The sequence below is a fragment of the Drosophila takahashii genome, chromosome 3R (assembly GCF_030179915.1).
Source record: "Drosophila takahashii strain IR98-3 E-12201 chromosome 3R, DtakHiC1v2, whole genome shotgun sequence".
Classification (NCBI taxonomy): Eukaryota; Metazoa; Arthropoda; class Insecta; order Diptera; family Drosophilidae; genus Drosophila; species Drosophila takahashii.
This window is the reverse complement of record NC_091681.1, coordinates 28,968,402-28,986,478: the sequence shown is the minus strand read 5'-3', so window position 1 is coordinate 28,986,478 and position 18,077 is coordinate 28,968,402. Positions and strand designations below refer to the sequence as shown.

The 18,077-nt window shown below is 41.7% G+C and overlaps 5 protein-coding genes across 16 annotated transcripts in view; 4 read left to right on the top strand and 1 right to left on the bottom strand.

The window, feature by feature from the left end:
- Window positions 1-3,786, top strand: part of jvl (javelin-like) — a 70,011-nt gene extending 66,225 nt beyond the window's left edge. For 5 of the 6 annotated variants that reach the window (XM_070217014.1, XM_017147097.3, XM_070217016.1 and 2 more), the window contains one exon: window positions 3,016-3,786. In XM_070217014.1, the coding sequence (XP_070073115.1) occupies window positions 3,016-3,543 (528 nt within the window). In that variant the 3' untranslated portion in view covers window positions 3,544-3,786. The other variant, XM_017147101.3, reaches the window with a different exon arrangement.
- Window positions 3,787-4,838: 1,052 nt separating this feature from the next.
- Window positions 4,839-7,495, top strand: LOC108061066 (organic cation transporter protein). The gene is made up of 4 exons (XM_017147078.3): window positions 4,839-5,394; window positions 5,683-5,941; window positions 6,000-6,417; window positions 6,735-7,495. Exons 1-4 carry the CDS (start codon window positions 5,062-5,064, stop codon window positions 7,396-7,398), a joined length of 1,674 nt encoding a protein of 557 aa, XP_017002567.2. The 5' UTR covers window positions 4,839-5,061; the 3' UTR covers window positions 7,399-7,495.
- A 222-nt stretch (window positions 7,496-7,717) lies between these two features.
- Window positions 7,718-10,623, top strand: LOC108061123 (solute carrier family 22 member 13). Its single transcript, XM_017147180.3, has 4 exons — window positions 7,718-8,443; window positions 8,509-8,767; window positions 8,830-9,253; window positions 9,497-10,623. Exons 1-4 carry the CDS (start codon window positions 8,111-8,113, stop codon window positions 10,134-10,136), a joined length of 1,656 nt encoding a protein of 551 aa, XP_017002669.3. The 5' UTR covers window positions 7,718-8,110; the 3' UTR covers window positions 10,137-10,623.
- Window positions 10,624-11,121: 498 nt separating this feature from the next.
- Window positions 11,122-14,959, top strand: LOC108061075 (solute carrier family 22 member 6-B). Its single transcript, XM_017147095.2, has 5 exons — window positions 11,122-11,501; window positions 11,560-11,818; window positions 12,253-12,667; window positions 12,749-13,255; window positions 13,945-14,959. Exons 1-5 carry the CDS (start codon window positions 11,172-11,174, stop codon window positions 14,117-14,119), a joined length of 1,686 nt encoding a protein of 561 aa, XP_017002584.2. The 5' UTR covers window positions 11,122-11,171; the 3' UTR covers window positions 14,120-14,959.
- A 1,711-nt stretch (window positions 14,960-16,670) lies between these two features.
- Window positions 16,671-18,077, bottom strand: part of LOC108061074 (synaptotagmin-like protein 4) — a 50,368-nt gene continuing 48,961 nt past the window's right edge. For 4 of the 7 annotated variants that reach the window (XM_070217681.1, XM_017147087.3, XM_070217679.1 and 1 more), the window contains exon 13: window positions 16,671-18,031. In XM_070217681.1, coding sequence (XP_070073782.1) covers window positions 17,880-18,031 — 152 coding nt within the window. In that variant the 3' untranslated portion in view covers window positions 16,671-17,879. The remainder of the gene's footprint in view (window positions 18,032-18,077) is intronic. The other 3 variants (XM_070217682.1, XM_017147092.3, XM_044395559.2) reach the window with 2 other exon arrangements.

Sequence of the window (18,077 nt, the reverse complement as noted above, 5' to 3'; positions counted from 1 at the left end):
ATGAAATCAAATCAAAACAAGAATAGAACTCAGAAGCATACGAACCCAATATTAACTGTCCACGTTAATATACATAGTAACGTGCATATATATTTATTTAAACATACAATTAACCCACGGCATATATATACTCTACATACATATATACTACAGTTACATGCATATATATTCGAAATTTAAAACCAATCGATCACGTAAACGTCTCGTGCCTCAGCAAGGAAATATGTTCTCTGCCCTCGTTGTTTGTCCTTTATTTCGTTAGCTGTGTATTGCGATGAGAAAATTCCACAATTTTCAACAGAAAATAGATCACTTAAAAATATTATTCCATCGACGGAAACAACAATTGATTTCTTGTAGTATATGTCTACAATTTAATTAACAATTGCTTGTTATTGTAGTAAAGTTCTCAACAATCTCCCATTGTTGAATATTTGTTGAGGATTTAAATTTGTTTTCAAAACGCATTACAACTTCATTAACTTGTATCCAAAATATATTTCGTTGTTATTTTTATTTTGTTATTTTTGTTTTTTCAAAAGAATTTCAAGCCACTTCTTGCCATAGCAACGTCAGCTTTATGAAGATGAGTTTTCCCCAAACCAAAACCTTCGACAAATCAATTCTCCAGTCCAAGAATGGTCAACACACCTCACAAGTCTCAACAGTATGTTCAATATTCCGCACCCTAGAATACCGTTTTAAGACCCTACTGCTTTTGCTTCGGGTTTGGGTCGTTGACTTAACACTTGGCTAGTGAAAGGTGCCTCCTATCAAACTCTCACTGCCTATCGATGCCTTAGGTGCTCAGTAGCCGGCTTTAATTAATCAGCAATTTCACATGCAACTACAGCAACACTAGCAGCGGCGGCAGCAACAACAACTGCAATGTTTCCTCTATATAGTTATGTATATAAAACGTAAAACAACAATCAAATGCCTGTACAATATCATTTCATTTACTCATATACTATGCAAATCACGATTGTTGTGGCTCAGTATATTTTCCTCAAGTATGCATGCCTCATTGTTGGATCAGCCAGTTTCTCATTGTGTTCGAAAGCGAGTTTAAGCATAATTATTAGTTTGCGTGTGTATTTAAAAATTATTATTATTATTATTGCTTTCTTTGTAATTATTATAAGCTATACTTAAACTACTTATTGGGCTTAATTTAAAGGCTAATTTATTGATTTGTGTATGAAGCAGATGGGCTTATACCAACCTATGCGAAAACGCTATTACATAAAAATATAAAACCGATTAGAGTATAACAGACTTTTCGATTTATTTGTTAAACTTATGAAGGAAGAAATAAATTTCGTGTAACAAAAGACTTGCCCTAAGTTAGGTAACTGCTTGCCAGCAAACATATCATTATAAGAACCTGCAAGGAATCTGGTTTTATCATATGGCTTGAATGTATTCGAAAATAGTCCTTTATATCATCACGTGGTCGATATCTCATCCGCAGATCCAACTAACCAAACACTCTCATCCACATTTACACCAGGACAAAAACATACACCATCGACAGCATAAAGTGCTTATTTTGGCTTTGTTTGTGCATTACAAACCACCAAAGAAAAATTCCAATTAGATGATCACACTTGAAATAATTTGTATCTAATGCTGTAATTTCTTTTTACTTTTACTTTTTCTTTCTGCGCCTTTCTACCCTGTTTGTATGTCTACTCCAAAAACAAAACAAAAAATTTATACTGTCTGTTGTTGTCATAACTCACATATATACTCGTATTTTGTATATCCGAAAAACTGACCGAACCAAAAATAACCCCGCAAAAAACGTATAAATATGTATGTACATAAAAATATGTCCAACCAACCGCCCAACAACAAAACCAACCAACCAACCCAAATCCCAAAAACCACCAACAGCCCAAAATGTAACTAAAACCATTGTGAAATCAGAAACAAGCCACTTTTCCTAACAAACGCCAGGCTACACAGAGAAAATAATCATCGGAGTTGGTATGGATAGCAGATGTTACCCGTGTTTGTGGTCCTAAGGTGGTGTACTGATTGACTGATTGATTGACGTGTTGGTGGTGAATACACAAATTTCGACTGCTTGCATGCCAAAAAAGAAAAAAGAAAATAAGAACCGAAATGCTAAAACCAAGTAAAGAGTGCGACTGGATTTTTGGTATCGGACAGCCACAGATAATGGCGATGGCCAAACGAAAAGGAGCAGCGCCCTCGCCCACAGAACATCCTCCTCAGCTCAGCTCAGATCAGCTCAGCCCCAAAATCAGCTCAGATCTCAATCTCGAGCCCTCTGTTGTATATCGTTTGTCTGTTTTGTTTTTGGCCAAGAAGCAAAGACAATGAAGTAGACACTTTGCCGCCATTCGTTATACGCGTAAGTCTCTTTTGTTGTATCTCACCTAGTAGGTTAAGCTCAACCATTTCTCCAAACCAAACCAATCCACGAATCCCCACACCGCCAACCCCACGGCTTTCTTTTGCTTACCCCCAACACTGAGTTACACCAGCAATGGTTTTTATTTCGATGTAGTTCGTAGTAGATCTAGCCTACCAAGACTATCTAGACCTAGACCCTCACCCTTTCTACAATAGCAAACGGGCAGTGCACACAAAAGAACACACAAATTTTCGATTCAACTCTTAAAATTGCCAAAAGTAAGGTAAACGAATTGAGTGACTTACACATGCTGTACATATACTGATTGGTTGATTGATTGATCGCTCTGTGCTAACCAAAAATATATATTGTGCCCAAGGTTGAGGGATCTAACCGCTGTTCAAGAGAACAACTCTCCCGCTACATGCTAACACCAAAAACTTTTGTGTTTTCCTAACGATCTTATTACCATTCTTTTCGTTAATGTGCCTAAACAGCCGTCTAAACCCCTTTCTTGTTTCTATTTTCGTTCTAATTCTCATTGCTTGACTGTGCACATTGAACCAAATATTTGATATTCTATTCTGTTTTTCTTTGCTCTCCCCGAATCCCCCGAAAACGATGCTTAGAATTTGGCCAACACCGTTGAAAAGCCAAATTTTCGTCTTAATAACCACAATTGGCAACTATGGCAAACGAGCAGCAGCAGCAGCCAGGGAAAGGTTCAAATGGATCGATATCTGCCCCATGAGCTGCACGATGTGTCCGAGGAGACGGCCTACGATTCCTATTACACCGAGTACACAACGCCCGATTCCATGGACTGTGGCAGTGCCAATCTCCTGGTGACCTTCGACTATGGCTACAGTGACTCCATCGAGGCCAGAGCTGATCCTGCAGCCCAGGCTGATGATGATGATCGGGGCGAAGGCGCTGTTCCTGAATTCGGATATGAGGCGGAGGGTTCCATTTGGTTCGGCACCCCGCCGAAGGAGAAGAAGGAGGCCAAACTGTTTGAGGTGCATCATGTGCAGCACAAGCTGCTGGATGACAGCCTGCAGTCCCTGATATCCTACGACGTTGATGATTTTGAGGAGGAGCTATCGGAACCAGAGCCAGATGAAGAGATCTTCTATGACAGCATTGAGTGCGTTTAAGATACCATAGGCAGGTGGCAGGCGTTTAACTATCAACTATCATATCCAAACTAGTCTTTATTTTGAGAACCCTCTTTCACACATTGTTTTGTAATTATCGGAAGGAAAAGGATTAATATGTGTATGTAGCTGTAGTATAGTGTTATGTGACGTGTATAATGTTGATTTTAATGTATGCGGCCCAACTATCCAAGGGCCCGGCAATGAACGATTGTAACTGAAATGAATTGTGACTGAATTGGATTGATCGTAATGTTTGTTTTCCCCCGTTAACCATTCAGGGCTTTAGTCTGTACGCTTGATGGTTTCTTCGACTATTTATTAGTAGCATACGAGATGTATGCCTTACCCCCTACTTTGTATGTATTATTTAGAGTGTATCGAGTTGAATGTGTGCATCTTGTAAGAGTCTTAAGTTAGTTGTCCTGCACCATTGCCTATTTACTCAAAACTACTTTTAATTTACTCTTACTCGTAATCGTACTAGACCAGGCCGGCTAAGTAGTTTAGTTGTTAATCAAATTTAGTTAACACATTGCATCTAATGTATGTATGTACAGTTTGATATACTACGTAATTAAGTATGTATTCTATTTAAGTCGAAAGGCAAATGTAATAGGGTCTATCTATCATGTTATCACGAAACAGCGTTTACTACATTTATAATTCAAACAGACATAGAAGTGAGGGAAACCAACAATTATGATTCATATTAAAGCTAATAATAATATATATTCAAAAGGCAGCAAATGTAGACATGTATCCATTTAAACAGCAAATGTAATTGATAAACACATATAAATGAAAAAAAAAAAAATAAAAACAATAAAAAATACAAGCCTCGACGTTTTTATTTAATATTTTGGATGTTTTGGGTAAGTTTTATGAATATTATAAAAAAATAATGAATGTTCAGACTTAAAAAGAGTTTTCAGTCAAGTGAATAAATATTTCTGATTAAATATTTTCAAATCAATAAACAAATGAGATACATATTTCTTTGATAAATCCACTTTTTTATCAATCAATCAAAGTTAACGCACCGCTTGTTCGACGGGTTTTCAATGGTCGCCAAGTGGCAGAAATTGAAGTTAATTGAAATTCAAATTTTGTAAATGCAGTGCAAATTTTCAAACCGCTTTTCTCTCTCAAATGTCTGTTTTTCAAATGCCACATAATTGAATAAGAGCGCTAAAGAGTCGGAGAAAGGCAGTGGCTCTCATGTAAGCACCGCTCTCTTGTTGGCACCCCAATGGGGCACTCGGTCTCAGGCTCGACCAGTTGGCTATGTGCGCTCCGTGCCACCAGAACTTATTCGGAACGGGTTTCGGCTGCGTTCAATAAACCCAGACCCTCGAAAGGCACTCGGTTCGGGACTAATAAACCGATTTTAAGAACCAGCTGGCGATTAACTGACTCCGCGAAACCTCCATAAATGTCAGAACCCGCAGATATGCGCTTATCGCAGCACTGCGAACGCCGCTGAAATTGGGGGCCGCAAAATCTGATATCAGCAACATGGATTTCGAGGAGATTCTAGCCAAGTGCGGCAACAACGGTCGTTATCAGTTTCTATTGCTGGCGCTCTATGGCTACCTCATGGTTGTCGTATCAATGCACTATTTCTCGCAAAACGTCATTAGTTTTGTTCCCGACCACTGGTGCTATCACGAACAGCTGGAGAATCGCAGCTTCGCCGAGATCGAGGCGATATATTCGCAGTTTGAAAGGCCCTCGTGCACGAGACTGGAAAAGATTGATGAGGATGGGCAAAATCATACGCTGAGCACAGAGCGCTGCAATCGGTGGATCTACAAGTACGACTTTGGATATAGAAGTATGAATACGGAGGTGAGTTTACTTTGTTATTTGAGGGATGATACAAATATTTTAAAACGATGTGTTTTTTATGAAATGTGTATAAAGAACTAGAAAATTTAGAGGTCAGTTTCTATCTGTGGTAAAAAGTTTTTTACTCAGAGTATTCATGCCATAAAAAAGTTAATAGGATATTCTTATTTCCTGTCCTGTTTTTCCCATAGAATTGGGTCAACAAAAACGAGGTTTGAGATCTTAAAGTTTACAGGTAGTTAAAATAAAATTGTACAATGAGAAATTCGAATTTTTATAAACTTTCAGCTAAACTGGGTGTGCGATGAGGCTTATAAGCCACGAGTGGGTCAGTCGCTGTTCTTTGTGGGTTCGGTGTGCGGAACTCTGATCCTTGGCCTCCTTGGAGATCGAATAGGACGCATTAAGGCCTTGATTTTGGCCAACTGGTGTGGCTTCCTTGGCGATTTCTCGACCATATTCGCCAACAGTCTGGTTTCGTTCTCAATCAGCCGTTTTGTATCTGGATTGGCGGCCGATGGCAACTCTTATCTCATGTATATACTGAGTAAGTAATGGTTATGATGTATTTCGAAACGACTAGTTCAACTGGTAATTTTTTACAGTTCTCGAATACGTCTCGCCCTCCTTGAGAAACGTTGGACTTAATACGGTTTTGGGAAGTTTTTACTGCCTTGGCTTAATTGGAGCCTCCTGGCTGGCCGTTTGGGTGGGCCACTGGCGCATTTTCCTGGCCTGCTCCTCGTTTCCCCTCCTGCTGGTTACTCTTTTCTACTTCCTCGTCCAGGAGAGCGCCCAGTGGCTGGTGACGCGCAACGATATCGATGGAGCCATTAGGAGACTCCATCGTGTGGCCAAGATCAATCGTCGCCAGGTGGCCGATGATGACTTCAGGACATTTCGTAGCTACTGTGAGCAGCACTATCGCAAGGATGTAAAGGAGGAACAATGTCAAGTTAAGCTGCTGGACATGCTGAAAACGCCGCGCATGCGCAGCACGGCATTTAAACTGCTGCTCATTTTGTAAGTAATTGAAAAGTATGTTCCCGTAAAATCGATATGGCCATGTAAATTTCAGGTCATGATAAACCCATATCGTTTTTACATAAAATTCTCTGTTCGACCGGGTCAAATTTATCTGGCCCCATATCAAATTAAAATTGATCTTAAATAATGTAAAATCGATCGACGTTTCATATCGATTTTTTTTGGGTGCATATATTTACAGCGGTAGACTGTTTAAAAAATATTTTTTTTCAGTTTCCATTCATCAAGAAATTACAATTAAAGTTATTTCATATATTGATAGTAATAGTGATTGGTATTTATTTTATCCTCAGCATAATTATCACGCCCTGCTACAACACCATCGCTCGAAACGTAGAGGGTCTGGGGATATCGCCCTTCATCATGTTCTCGTTAAATGCACTTACCCTGCCGCCCTCGGGATATCTACAGGGTCTGCTGCAAGATCGGCTTGGACGCAAGGCCACCGCGGTCAGTTGGATGACCATCACAGGACTGTTTGCCGCCGCCGCTGGTCTGGTGATATCGCAAGGGAGCAATCAGAACGTGGTGCTGCTAGTGGGTCTAACATTGGCGGCCAGATTTGGTGTTTCCATCGCCGATGGTGCCAGCTCGCAGTTCTCCACCGAGCTAATCCCCACCAGCGTGCGGGGAAGGGGAGTGGCGGTGGTGCATGTGGCTGGATTTGCCGCCTCCTTTCTCTCGCCGTATATCCTTCACCTGGGTACTTACTTCAAGCCAGCTCCCTCGATTATCTTGGGGCTTCTTTTCCTATCGGGAGCTTACGTGTGCCTGCTGCTGCCCGAGACTCGCAACAAGAAACTTCCCATGTCCTTGGCCGAAGGAGAGGAGTTCGGTCGGGGAGAGGGTATATTTGACTTTCTTACAAACATGTTGAAAGGAAAAAGCAAAGAGACCGCGGTCGAAATGTGTACCAAGGAGGAGGACACTCTGATGACTAAGCCTGTTCAGCAGTAGGTTGTATTGTAATAACATCTTGTTTAAAAAATTATGAATTTATACGAAAACTGTATTATATTTAAAATATTTTAATATAATTTTCCAGAAACCTTGATCCTGACTTTGAATTCTTATATCTTAAAGCTACGTAATGCTCTAAACTTTGCATAACCCGATATGCAGCTTGTACAGTATTTGAATTTGGCTTTTAAGAACTTAATAGGTTTTGGAATCAACTGAATAGTCACACCACTGTTTTTGACTGGCTGTAAAGCGTTTAGCATCGACGAAACTGTCTGTATAAATTAGCAGTAACATAGTTGTATATTTTGAATAGTAGATTGGCGATTACAGCGATGATATGGGGGACAACAAAGTCGCTTATCAAGCATAATAATTAAATCAGAACGTCTAAGTTATGATCGAATCGGCCGTCTCGTTCAACCAGCTGAGGCGGCGGAGACTTATCAGCTGCGGAGAGCCAAGGCACAAGAGTCGTTTCAACTATTCAACTCCAATATCAGTTTACCGCAGCCGCTTTCACAAAGCGCTCTTAACTATTCGATAGAGGCGGCGGTGGCAGAGCGGACCGATTACCGGAGCGGACTGGACTGACGACGGCACTGGTACTGGTACTGGGTAGTATGTGCGTGGCAGCGGAAGAGAGCGGGCCGCCTAAGTCAGATATTTTTTCGGGTGCCGTAGAAGTGCATCTCCGGATCTTTTGGCCATGGACTTTGAGGCGATACTGGGCAAATGCGGCGACTCCCATCGCTACCAGTACATGCTGTTGGCTCTCTACGGTCTCCTGATGTTTATTGTTTCCCGGCAATACTTTGCCCAGAGCGTCATTAGCTTTGTGCCCGATCACTGGTGCTATCACGAACAGCTGGAGAATCGAAGCTATTCGGAAATCGCTGCAATCTACGCCCCATTCAAGAAACCTTCGTGCACGCGACTCGCGTCGATCAACGAGGATGGGAGCAATGCCACTGCTAGCAATCAGCCCTGTAATCGATGGATCTACAACTACGACCATGGTTTTAGAAGCATGAACGCTGATGTGAGTCCCTGTTCGGGCGCCACCTAAGAGCACTGAATTTAAGAGTATTTCTTGTTTACCCCCAGCTGAATTGGGTGTGTGATGAGGCGTACAAGGCGCGAGTGGGTCAGTCCCTGTTCTTTGTGGGCTCCATGTGTGGCACCCTGCTTTTTGGACTACTCGGCGACCGAATCGGACGGATCAGAGCCGTGGTTTTGGCCAACTGGTGCGGCTTCCTGGGCGATTCGGCCACCATTTTCGCTGAGAGCTTGGTTACCTTTTCAGCCAGCCGGTTCGTATCTGGTCTGGCTGCTGAGGCCAACGCCTACCTGATGTATATTCTGGGTATGTTATCATTATACAGCTCTCGGGACTTATCTGGTCTTAATTTACCTCCAATTTAACAGTGCTGGAGTACGTCTCGCCAACGATGCGAAGTGTGGGCCTAAACCTGACGATGTCTGTTTGGTACTGCCTGGGCATGATAAGTGCCTCTTGGCAGGCCGTCTGGCTGGGCGGTTGGCGCTCCTTCATGGCCTGGTCAGCGCTGCCCCAGCTGCTGGTCACCGTCTTCTATTTTCTGGTCCAGGAGAGCGCCCAGTGGCTGGTCACGCGCCACGACATCGATGGCGCCGAATTGAGGCTGCGGCGGGTGGCCAAGTTCAATAGGCGCGAGGTCAGCGAGGCGGACTTTGAGCTATTCCGCCAGCACTGCAAAACAAAGGAGTCGGAGGCCAGCAGCCAGGTATCCATGCAGAACCAGTCACGTCTGATCGATGCACTCAAGCTGCCTCGCCTGCGCCTCAGACTGATCTACGTGCTGGTTGTGTTGTGAGTAAATTAGACGTGAATTTTTTATTATAAGGAATTCTAGAATTTAATTTTTTATGTATGTGAAAATACGTTCTCAACCAGAGGTACAGTGGTAACCCATCGGGTACAAATTTTCTCTGCCGATCCTCTGCCAACACACACAGACATGTCCTTAAAAATTCCGTAGTTTGAATTGTGATAATATTTATGATAATTACCCTTCTAGTATTTCCCTATTTAAACTATTTTTCTTCTTTCTAGCTCGATAACAGTGCTCTGCTACAACACGATGTCCCGCAATGTGGAAGGCCTCAGCATATCGCCATTCGTCATGTTCACCCTTTTCGCCCTGACTTTGCCACCTTCGGGGATCTTTCAAACCCAAGTCCAGAAGAACTTTGGACGCAAGTTTACCTCAGTGATCAGTATGACAGCCACTGGAGTGATGACCGCGGCCACTGGGATTTTGCTAACCTTTTGGACCCAGCCCAGTGAAACGGTTATGGTGTGCCTCCTGCTGGTATCCCGATTCGGGATCTCTGTGATCACGGGATCCACCATGCAGATATCCGCTGAGCTTATGCCCACCTGCGTGCGATCCAGTGGCCTGGCGGTGATCCACGTCACGGGAGCAGCCTTCTCCTTCCTCTCGCCATTTATTTTGCATCTGGACACCTATTTCCGGGCTGCATCCTCGATCATTCTGTGCATGTTGCTGCTGCTTTGTGCCTGGATCTGCCTGCTCCTGCCGGAGACGAGAAACAAAAAGCTACCCATGTCGCTGGCGGAGGGCGAGGAATTCGGCAAGAACGAGCGGATGTTCGACTTTGTGAGGAGCTTCGAGAAAGAGGATAAAGACGATCTCAAGGCTGGCACCAATGAGAAACTTATGGCGGAATAAATGTACTTACTAAGTAGGTGTTACGGTTGGAGCTAATCAGTTCTATTACGTTCTTTATTTTTAAAAGAAATGCATTTATTTACATTCGTTAAAATTTATTTGCGCAAAGTGTCTAGCAGAAGATGCCTGTATAATTTAAAAAAAATACTTAGAATTTATTGTTTTTGTTAGATTTTACTTTACAAACTTGTTTTTAGTCTACGCAATTATGTTTACGAAGATTGTTGGTTTATAAAAGTATTATTAAGAATTGAACAATTAAATTAGCTCTACTACCCTAAACAGAACTGTAGGCTATCCATAACAACATAATAACAAGAGTACAAGATAATAATATAGCTGACAATAGGAATGGCACTAAAGACTGCGCTAATTACTAGATAAGGAAGAATTCAGGCATCATTTAATGATTTGTTTTTTATGCTTTATTTTATAGATCCTACAAAAACTATGAAAACAAATAAACATTCAAAACGATTACTAAAAACTTGCTAAGGTCTCATTTTTTATCTCAAAATGTACTGAGAGGAAATACTTTTCTCCACATAAACAAATTTCGTGCGAGAGCATTTGAATGTTTATGCTTTCGAAACCGGGCTGTCATTCTTACTTTCAACTAAGCGCACTCTTGACCTTATGTATATTACACTCGAGGAGGAGCGGCGCTTTGTTGTTATGGTTTTATTAGCAGTCCATTCAACTTATTGTTCGCCTGTGTTTGATTCACATTTCAGAGGTCACGCCGTGTGTTTATCTAGTCGAGAGAAGGCTTTCCTTCTCGTGAGACGCCGGCGTTTGTTTAGATTAGAGTGAATGAGTGAATTCACTTAAATAATAAAGCGTCTGCGTTTGAGCGGCCCGCCTAGTCAGCCAGCCAGTCAGCCAGCCATATAGGCGATAAGCCGCCCCCAAAACAATCTTATCGCAGTTGGACGGAGACTCAACGTGCGAATCCGGCCGCCTTGCACTCTTTTGCCTTGCCTCGGTTCGGATCGGTTGGGTTTAGTCTTAATAGAATCTCAGCGAGAGCACGTCATGGATTTCGACCAGATCTTGGAGAAGTGCGGCAGTGCGGGTCGCTATCAGTACCTCATGATTCTGCTGCTCGGCTACATAGCCTTCACGACCACCGTGCACTATTACTCGCAGAACATAATTGGGTTTGTGCCGCAGCACTGGTGCTATCATGAGGCTCTGGCGAATCGTAGTTTCGAGGAGATTGCCGCCGTGTATGCCCCATTTGGCAAGGAGGCCTCCTGCACCCGGCTGGATAAGATCGAGGATGGCAGGGTGACGGTGAGCAATGAGACCTGCCAGCGGTGGATATACAACTACGACTTTGGATTCAGGAGCATGAATGCGGAGGTGAGTTTAATAACATTTAAGAAACCCAGTTTAAAGTAGCATCTATCCTTATATCCAGCTAAACTGGGTGTGTAACGATGCCTACAAGGCGCGGATCGGGCAATCCCTGTTCTTCCTGGGCTCCCTGATCGGAACCTTCACCTTCGGCATGCTGGGCGACAAGATCGGCAGGGTGAGAGCCGTGATCCTGGCCAATCAGTGCGGATTTGTAGGGGACTTTCTTACCACATACGCCTCCAACCTGGTGCAGTTCGCTATTTTTCGGTGCATTTCTGGTCTCGCTGCGACGGCAAATTATTATCTGATGTTTATTCTGGGTAAGCATTGCGATATCTCTAGCTCCCCGTGGAGAATGAGTGTAGATCTTGGGAAAGCTTTGCGAGTACAGAGTCAACAACATTGCCATGACTTCCCATGTTACGCATCAGTTTTGGTTTATCAGATGGCATTAGGTTATATAGACCACCTTTGAACACCAAAGAAATCGCTTTAATTCATTTGATAGAGACTCTTTTTCGGTATAAATATTTTTAATAACATTTTTGTTTATTATTTGAGCGAAATATATGATAAGAGGCAATACCTCTTTGTGATCTCTTCCGTTGATCAGTTAATCCCTGACTTTTTGACATTATAAGCCAGTATTTATTTTAGAATTTTTTATTCAAGCCTTAAGATGGCTAAATATAAATCATAAAAAAAAACTAAAAAACATTTTTTTTATTCATAATTAATAAATAATTTGTTTTAGTACTGGAATACTTGGCGCCCAAACTGAGGAACTTGGCCATAAGTGGAACCTTGGGCATATGCTTCTGCCTGGGAGCTCTGGTGGCTCCGTGGCTTTCGGTATTGGCTGGCAACTGGCGGATCTACCTGACCTGCTCGGCGCTCCTCCAACTGGTGGTGGCTTTGTTCTACTTTGTGGTCCAGGAGAGTGCTCAGTGGCTGATCACAAGGACAAATGTGGAGGGGGCCATCGCCAGGCTGAAGCATATCGCTCACTTCAATGGAAGGGAGGTCAAAGCAGCCGATTTCGAGGCCTTCAGGAGGAGCTGCATCGTTAAGAGAAAGATGTCCAACCAACCGGAATCAACGGCTGGAATTATCGATCTATTGCGGACTCCAAATTTAAGAAGGACATCGTTGCTGGTGGTACTTACTTTGTAAGTGTGAGGGTAAACGATAAAAATATGTTTTTTTACGAATTTAATATTTTTGTACCCTTCCTTTCTTTTCATACTCAGCATGCTGACTTCACTGAGCTTTAATACCATCTCTCGAAATGTGGAGGGCCTGGGCCTGTCCCCCTTTGTGGTCTTCTCGCTGTTCGCCGTGGTCGTCCCGCCATCTGGATTCATTCAGGGACTCCTGCAGAGTCGAGTTGGCCGCAAGGCCACGGCCTTTTTGGCCATGCTCTGCACTGGAGTGCTGTCCTGCGCCTTGGGCGTCGCCCTCTCCACCGAGGGCGCCCAGAGCAATGTGTCCTTGCTGCTGGCCTTCGCCCTGCCCATGCGACTGGGCATCTCCATGTGCTACACGGTCACCTCGCAGTTTGCCTCGGAGCTGCTGCCCACCTGTGTGCGCTCGCGAGGAATTGCTGCAGTGCACCTGGCTGCTGCGGGGGCGTCCTTTGTGTCGCCCTACCTCATTCATCTGGGCACTAAGCTAGCGGCAGCTCCGTCTCTCATCCTGGCTCTACTCCTCCTGACCGCGTCCGTTTGCACCCTCCTGCTGCCGGAAACAAACAACAGGTGAGTGTTTTAGTACTAATGAAATCTTTGAGGCCATTTGACACTTGCTTAAGTTTTCAATAATTATGATAGCATGCCGTTTTAAAAGATTAATAACTTTAGAACGACAATAAATGAATTTTTTTAAGATAGAACTAATTTATTAATTAAATTTTTTTCCACTCAAAAAAATCAGTATTTTGGCCGTAATATAGGAAATAATAGTTCAAATATGGAGTGTCATACCTTGTTGAACTCGTAATTAAATTCCCAATATATTGGCATTCAAACATGGACATTTTAAATTTTGGACATTTTTTGCAAAAAATCATGATGGTACCCCTTATAAAAAACCTGAAAATTTGAAATAAATTTAATTTTTCTTAATTAGCCGGGAAGTGTCGAAAATTCAATATTTAGGTTGCTAGCTGTTCGAAACAGTATGCCTTTTCGATTTCGGATAATTTTTGGTCAAGTTAAAGCACAAAGGCACTATAAAAAGTCTAATTTTTACCAAAAACTCAGATCCTGATTTTCCTCTTATAAAAAAGTCCGTATTTTAGCCGAAACGAAAGAAATAATATACAAAATTTTGAATGTCAATGAGTTTATGAAATAAAAGTATTACTATGAATATAAAATAATATTTTGATTTTAATAACAAATTTAAACGTTTTCATATTACTAACGTACCTTTTCGATATCCACAGACAATTACCCATTACCTTGGCGGATGGTGAGGCTTTCGGCAAGGGAGAATCCATGCTATCCTTCGATTGTTGGCGTAGACACGACGACGACGTGTCCAAAGAACCCGTCGAGGAGGTGAAGCTCCATCAACTGAACGGGCAGCAAACAAAATCCGAAACGGAAGCGGAAGTGTAGAGAGAAGCCAATCAAAGTATTTCCCCACAGACTTTTACACCAAACCCCGAAGGCTTTTCGAAAAGAGGTGGACACGGTAGTTGCGAAAGTTGTCAATAGATGTGAAGTTTGCTTTATTTTATTGATTCACTGCTGTTCACAATTTATAACACAATTTTAACTTAGCAACTTGTATTGAGCCAATTTTTAGAGTTCATCAGCTTTTTGGAATCATGTGTGTCGGTATTGTTGCCTTTGTATTAAGTACTTACTTGTAAGTAAAAGGGTCATAAGTATCTTGTATCTTGTAAATGGTTATGTAAACTCTTGTAATTATGTAACGCTTAAATGCCATAAACATAACGGCTACAATTTGATCGCTTCATCCTGCCCCAATTGCCATAGAAAGTCTTACAAACTCTAGCGTACAATATCTCGGAATCTCCATTGCGATTTCCGCTGACCATTGCGAAACTGACCAAAGGTCTGTCCTCTTAAATCTAAGTGTAAAGTCTAGCGCAGACATGGCGAGAAGTGATTTAGGGCCCCGTCGCTGGTTGCCAGATTATAAAATTGGAAACTAGAAAGGCTCTTTAACCAAAGTAATCAGCTACTCAGCGAATGGCCTAACTTAACTAACAGCATAATAATAGTTCAATGTAAAATTATATAAAACTGATCAAAAGATTGTTCTCAGGGCAGTAAAGGGATATACAGATATACAATCAGTGTGTCAGCTGTGAAACAACTTAGATTAATGCTTTTAGGAAGGCAACCGCAGCGTCTTTTAGATCATCATCTCTTACTATGTATATTTGTGTATCTTATGTGTGTATTCGCTAAAAAAGTTCTCTACATTAACGCAACATGTGTACTTTTGGGGGGCACGGCTCTTGGGCCTATATGCCTAATCAAAAATATTATTCTTGGGGGTTTATATTCAATAATTCTCGTTTGGGGTTTTCTATGAGCAATTCTGGCGAATGCTAACAAATACAATGGGTACCTAAATATTTCTGATATCAGTATCTGCAACATTAATCTGTGTTATTGCCTGGCATCCAAGGGGACGCGTCGGAAACGTCAAAAACGTTCTATAGAAATCACCTATTTGCTAGGGGTTCCAATTCCCTGTCCAATCTCTGGGAACTGGGCTAATAACAAATATACTATCCTCTCGAATCGCTTAATACTACGGAATGCGAACGGAGTGCTCACTGGTTGTAAAGGTGTTATAAGTAATGTATCTCAGTAGATGTATATGTATAAAGTAGGTAGGTGTGAAGTCTGTATCGCATCCATAAACATGTATAATCAACACTAGTTCACAATAGTTCAGTTGAATCCGAAATGCACGTACACAGTAAAAAGGTAAAAAGATCTCTCATAGTTCTCTCGCGACCTGAGACTGAGTACGGATGGTACTCGAGTATCCTATATACGACTATATAGCACCATCTCAGTGAGTAAGTGGATAAGTAAAGACCGGGCGGCGGTTGTTAAAACACAACCTCCACCCCTCCGGCGATCCTTAGGTAAGTGATATACTCGATTTAGGTGGTAAGTACATAGTAAGTAGTAGAAAAATATACATGTAGTAAACATTGAAACTTTGGAGACTTTAGAGGGAATAAACTATGGCTACAGGTGTGTGTATATATGTATACTAGGTGTGGGTGTGATTGGGCTCCCAACAAAATTTATGGCTAGATTAGAGAGCCAACCAACAGCAAACGCTTCAACCTTAGATTATGAACTATTTGTGGGTAAAACTAGTATCTGTGTGTATATTGTGGTTTCCTACTAGCGCTTTCTATGCTACTAAATACCAATTACTTTTGCAATATTTGCTGCTTATTGTTTGACATTTATCATATGCTGATTTAGAGAAAGTATTCTATGACCTCATCCAACTCCAGCTACAATTCTTCATTGATTTTGTATAGCCTCAATATCAATATCCATATCAACATCGTAATCAACTTCGTTTGCAGTGAGCCATTCTACCAAAGTGTGTAAACGTATGTTTATACCCGTTACTCGTAGAGTAAAAGGGTATACTAGATTCGTGCAAAAGTATGTAACAGGTAGAAGGAAGCGTTTCCGACCCTATAAACTATATATATTCTTGATCAGGATCACTAGCCGAGTCGATCTAGCCATGTCCGTCTGTCCGTCTGTCCGTCTGTCTGTCCGTCTGTCCGTCTGTCCGTCTGTCCGTCTGTCTGTCTGTATGAACGCTGAGATCTCGGAAACTATAAAAGCTAGAAGATTGACATTTTGCATGCAGATTCTGGGAGTTCCTACGCAACGCAAGTTTGTTTCAAAAGGGTGCCACGCCCCCTCTAACGCCCACAATCGCTAATATACGATTTTAAAAATTTCAATATTTCGGAAAAGTAAAAATGCAGTTTTATGGTGTTTATCAATACCTATTTTTTAAATCGGACCATTCGTTAAAAAGTTACGGCAGATCAAAGTTTTTATCTCGATCTCCTTCGCACTTCCTTTAGCTGAGTAACGGGTATCTGATAGTCGGGGCACCCGACTATAGCGTTCTCTCTTGTTTATATTATGATCATCACCGAATTTCAGGCGTGTGCATTATTTGTGTGTGTATTTCGAAAACATCGAGTATAAAAGACAAGCGGTATTTAGGCAACGAGTGATTCAGCAATTTTCTTTTATAAAAAACATCTTCTATAAATTTTTGTCAAGTATCATTCAACGTTAAATATTACTTTGTATTATCGGTATCTACCACTTACACCAAAAGCATTCATAAGACTCGTTTTTGTATTCTTAAAAGTGATTTCTCTGAAACAATTCATCTTATAGAGCTGCCCTACGACCTAAGGGTTATCCATACATATGCCTATGTATATAAAGGTAAAGTTCACAATAATCAGATTTGGAGGGAGGTGACATCTTTGGCTGCTGTGGGAATTGATTGATTCATTGATTGCTGTGGTGGTTCTTCACCCGTACAGGTGGTAAGTGGCATATGAAGCTTAGCTGGATTTGCACAATGTTCACGATATGTATGATGTCAGGATAGATATATGCATACGCTTAAGAATGCAGTTGCTTAAAGTCTAAGGAACTAAAGGATGGAAAATAAACCAAAAATGTTGAATTTACAAAAATGCTATTTGTATTTTTCGGATATTATGGGTAGTTATACATAGTAAGCTTATGCCTCGATTTAACTAGGGTTTAACTGTACGTTTATTTGTAGTTTTATCGTAGTTTAGCGCATATAGTATGCCAATTGCGAATGCCTCTCAGAGGGGAGAGAGGGTGAAAAAAAACACACACATACAAATTGCCTTAATATCTAGGCAGCCCGACCTTGGGGCCTCATCGTTTTGCTTTACAGTTTTTGTTTTTATCTGCATCGAATAGCTGAGAATTGCGCTTACAATTAGTGCCATAAACTTGATAAGAGTTTTTGCTTAGTTTCTCATGTTTGCCTTGATTACTTTGCTTTTTGTTTTCTTTTGCGTATCTGCGGTACTTGCAGCGTCATCGTCACATTCCGACGTATTCGAGTATTCAGAAATCATCATTCCACACTCTTAACACTAACTTTTGTGAATGTTACAATCGTTTTTTCCTTATACCGCTAGTAATGCTTCTCAGAGTCGACGTGATCGTTAATTGATAATTATCGCATAATTAATACAATACAATACAATGCAGCGTGCCATTGGCAATGCTAACTGCAATTTTGTGGTTTGTCTCGGTTCTAAACAATAAGTTACTATTCTCGAATCTTGGCCTATGGCAAATTGGCTCGAATGCCATCCAAACTGGAACGCAGCACCAAGCTGCCCTCAACCCAGAAGTTCGGCCGATCCAGCATGTTCTGCCACAGGGAGAGCTCCTTGCCGGTGGCATCCATCCATTCCACCTGACGGCCATAGCTGCGACCTGTTAAGGGATTGAGGGATTTAATAGAAATTCGAGGGAGAATGAG

Bases quoted from the DNA above. Each gene is read 5' to 3' on its own strand.
- LOC108061066 (XM_017147078.3), top strand. From the start codon at position 5,062: ATGGATTTCGAGGAGATTCTAGCCAAGTGCGGCAACAACGGTCGTTAT. The intron at 5,395-5,682 runs GTGAGTTTACTT...ATAAACTTTCAG, and splicing joins ATAGAAGTATGAATACGGAG to CTAAACTGGGTGTGCGATGA. The intron at 6,418-6,734 runs GTAAGTAATTGA...TTTTATCCTCAG, and splicing joins TTTAAACTGCTGCTCATTTT to CATAATTATCACGCCCTGCT.
- LOC108061123 (XM_017147180.3), top strand. From the start codon at position 8,111: ATGGACTTTGAGGCGATACTGGGCAAATGCGGCGACTCCCATCGCTAC. The intron at 8,444-8,508 runs GTGAGTCCCTGT...GTTTACCCCCAG, and splicing joins TTAGAAGCATGAACGCTGAT to CTGAATTGGGTGTGTGATGA. The intron at 9,254-9,496 runs GTGAGTAAATTA...TCTTCTTTCTAG, and splicing joins ATCTACGTGCTGGTTGTGTT to CTCGATAACAGTGCTCTGCT.
- LOC108061075 (XM_017147095.2), top strand. From the start codon at position 11,172: ATGGATTTCGACCAGATCTTGGAGAAGTGCGGCAGTGCGGGTCGCTAT. The intron at 11,819-12,252 runs GTAAGCATTGCG...AATTTGTTTTAG, and splicing joins TTATCTGATGTTTATTCTGG to TACTGGAATACTTGGCGCCC. The intron at 13,256-13,944 runs GTGAGTGTTTTA...CGATATCCACAG, and splicing joins CTGCCGGAAACAAACAACAG to ACAATTACCCATTACCTTGG.